A 2,934-nucleotide genomic window follows, 5' to 3' on the forward strand; every position below is an offset into this window, starting at 1 on the left:
TTTTAGACACGGAGCATGATAACGCCTACATGTCGGGTGCACTAGATATTTTCCCGTCAAAAAGAACTGAATTGGGAATGGCCCAGGAGGATGTTTGTTTAGAAGGAAATAGGGCCAAATGTCAGGTCGATCAAGAAGAAGTCGAGATCTCAGCTGTTGCTGCCGGTAGGCAGGCAGCTAGCTGCCATAGAAGGCCATTTATAAAGCCTGACCATCATGGCTACAGCAGCTATGGTTGAGGGGTCCCCTGATGATACTGCACTAATGTCGAGTATATATATGCACAGTATGTGCAACAGTACGTACTACTGCAGTACTGTACTACTATGTACTAGGAAGGAGACAAAAGTGGTTAACATGGAGTAGGCAAGACGCGAAGTTCATAATAGTAGCAGAAAACAGCCTAAAATTAGGCTGGACGTTTTTCTATATCGGGAAACATCGTATCAATATGCAACCGCACAAAGGTACCCCCTGGCCTGCTGGCTGCTGCACACCTGCCTGTGTTAGCTTAGTTATGGCTTGAACAACCCATCATGATTAGCCCAAAAAATGCTGCTGTCATCATGCTCTCACGGTAACCGCATATTCAATAATATCACAATTGAAGATATACACTAATTTAAAACATACTACCTCTGTAAAGAAATATAAGAGTGTTTAGATCACTATTACAGAGGGAGTAGCTTTTTAGTCATGGCAAATTTAATTTTTTCTTGGGCAATTTATATTGGTGTAATGATGGCAAGTTTAGTTTGTGAGCCCGATAGTTTTCTAGAGAAAATAAAGTGTACTGAGACAGATTTATCACGCTCGTCAACTAAATTTGACATCCAGTCAACATAAATTGCCATGAAAATGCTCGATCTGCCAATGCATAAAGATCTGACTGAATATTCAGGTCCTCTGCAACATCGCTGTCCGATAAACCACAAAAGGAGAGAAATCAATTAAGATCGACACGAGAAAGGTCAAGGAATTGTCTCTCACTTACAAACGTTGCTTCTGTCGCGAAATGGAAATCGCTCGCACCATGGGAGAAAGACCATGGCTATCGCAATCACACCGTGGCCCGTGGCTGAAGAACTTACCTTGTTGCTCTTCACCCACCTGATGACCCCGCCATCTCTCCTCCGCCAATGTCGACGCCGAAGAGCTTGACGGCGGCATGGCCGGCCTCATTCTTGGCTGCGTCGGCCGCCTCGTCATTCTTGTTCTTCTGCTTGTAGTCGATGAAGAGCTGCTCTTCCGTGTCATTCATCACGTACGCCGACCGGGAGAACGTCACGGTGTCGCCGGCGACGAGGCCCTTCTCCCGGACGAAGCGGCTCCAGCCCTTGGTGAGCACGTAGCTCTGGCTGCTGTTCCAGTACGAGTACCGGAACCGCCACACCTTCCCTTCGCCGTCCTCGAAGTTGAGCAGCAAGCCCTTGCCGTTGCTGCCGGTGGCCGCCGCCGTCGTCGGAGGGAAGTGCTTCTCGGCGTGCTGCTTCGGAACCACCAGGCGGTTGAGCTTGCCGACGTCGCTCGGGGTCACGGCCTTCTCGAAGAGGAACTCTCGCGCCCACGCCGGAGTGGGCTGCGCGCGCCCGTGCCCGCGGCGCAGGCCCTGCCGGAGCTCGTCGGCGTAGGTGTGCTTGCGGAGCATGTCGACGATCTCGGCCTTGGAGTGGTCGGCGAGGAAGGCGAGCTCGCTCGTGGACGACGAGCTGGCCCCCTCCACCGCCAGCGGGAGCTGGTAGTTGGTGACGGCGTCGCGGCCGCGGAAGCGGAGCGCGGCCACGTCGTAGGCGCGCGCGGCGGATTCCTCGTCCGCGAACGTGCCAAGCCACACCCGCGAGTGCTTCTCGTAGATCTGCGCGCCCCAGCGCCCGTTGGGCTGCGGCACGACTCCCTTGAACCGGGACGATGGCGCTGGCGCCGGCGACGACGACTCCACGGCGTCCTCGGCACCCGATTCCGGGGAGGAGCACTCCATGTCATTGTCTATCTCGGGGTTTGTCGGCTTGCCAGACGCCATCGGGGGGGATAATTGACAAGCACTATGGCCGTTGCGTAGATGCCGGGACTTGTGTCGACTCCTCGGAATGGTTAAAAACAAGTGATGGAAACTTGCCATTTCCGTAGGGCAAATAGTATGATGCTCGTTTTTCATGTGTCCGGGAATATCTTCAAATATAAATATAGAACGTCGGAATTCTGTAAAGCTGAGTACGACGTATTTGCGCATACATCCAGGCAGTGCAATACTTTTGTAGATTTGCTAAATATTAGGTTTGCAAAATGGACCTCCTTAGAGCGTCTATAGCCGCGTAGACAAATCTGGACCCTCAAATGCCAGCGGACGCGTCCGGATACGTTAACGAACATTAACCGGTCAAGCCTCAAATTTTTTCATGTGCATCCGGATACTTCATAGTAGAAATCTTAAATCCGTACAAAAGCATGTTAAAAAAAATCCTATGTTCCACGTAGATCAACTAGTCTAGTCCTCGTCGGAGATGTTCATAATCTACGTGCCCGGCGCCGGGTACATGGGCGGCAGCCGCAACTCTGGCTCCTGCAGTTCCCCCGTTGCAGCTTGCGCATCCATCTCCGCTTCGACCTCATCAAAGAGGGCATCGGTCGCCACCCGTTCCTGCCGGATGAACCGTCGGTTGGCCTCCACATAGGCCTCATCTTGAATGGACTTCGGGATGGCCCGTTGCTCCGTCATCTCATCCGCTTGGGTGACGGTGACTCCGCCTGCTCCATATTGAAGCCAGGAGCCAACGCGAGATCCTGCTCCGGCTGCTCCGCCTCCTCCTCGTCCTCCATCGGAGCCGATTGCTGCTCCTCTCCCTCGCCCTCCTTCGCGTGCTCCTCCTCCTACTCCTCCAGCTCCGGCGAGTCCAGAGGCAACCCGACAACGATGCGTGCGGCGTGCCTCGCCTA

At 53.4% G+C, this 2,934-nt stretch overlaps 1 protein-coding gene across 1 annotated transcript; it reads right to left on the bottom strand.

Moving 5' to 3' along the window:
* Positions 1-650: 650 nt before the first annotated feature.
* LOC123108301 (AP2/ERF and B3 domain-containing protein Os01g0141000-like) lies at positions 651-2,050 on the bottom strand. Its single transcript, XM_044530124.1, has one exon. The coding sequence runs from the start codon at positions 2,018-2,020 to the stop codon at positions 1,103-1,105; it is 918 nt and encodes a 305-aa protein (XP_044386059.1). The 5' UTR covers positions 2,021-2,050; the 3' UTR covers positions 651-1,102.
* Between the last annotated feature and the right edge of the window lie 884 nt (positions 2,051-2,934).

Source organism: Triticum aestivum, chromosome 5A (genome assembly GCF_018294505.1).
Source record: "Triticum aestivum cultivar Chinese Spring chromosome 5A, IWGSC CS RefSeq v2.1, whole genome shotgun sequence".
Lineage (NCBI taxonomy): Eukaryota > Viridiplantae > Streptophyta > Magnoliopsida > Poales > Poaceae > Triticum > Triticum aestivum.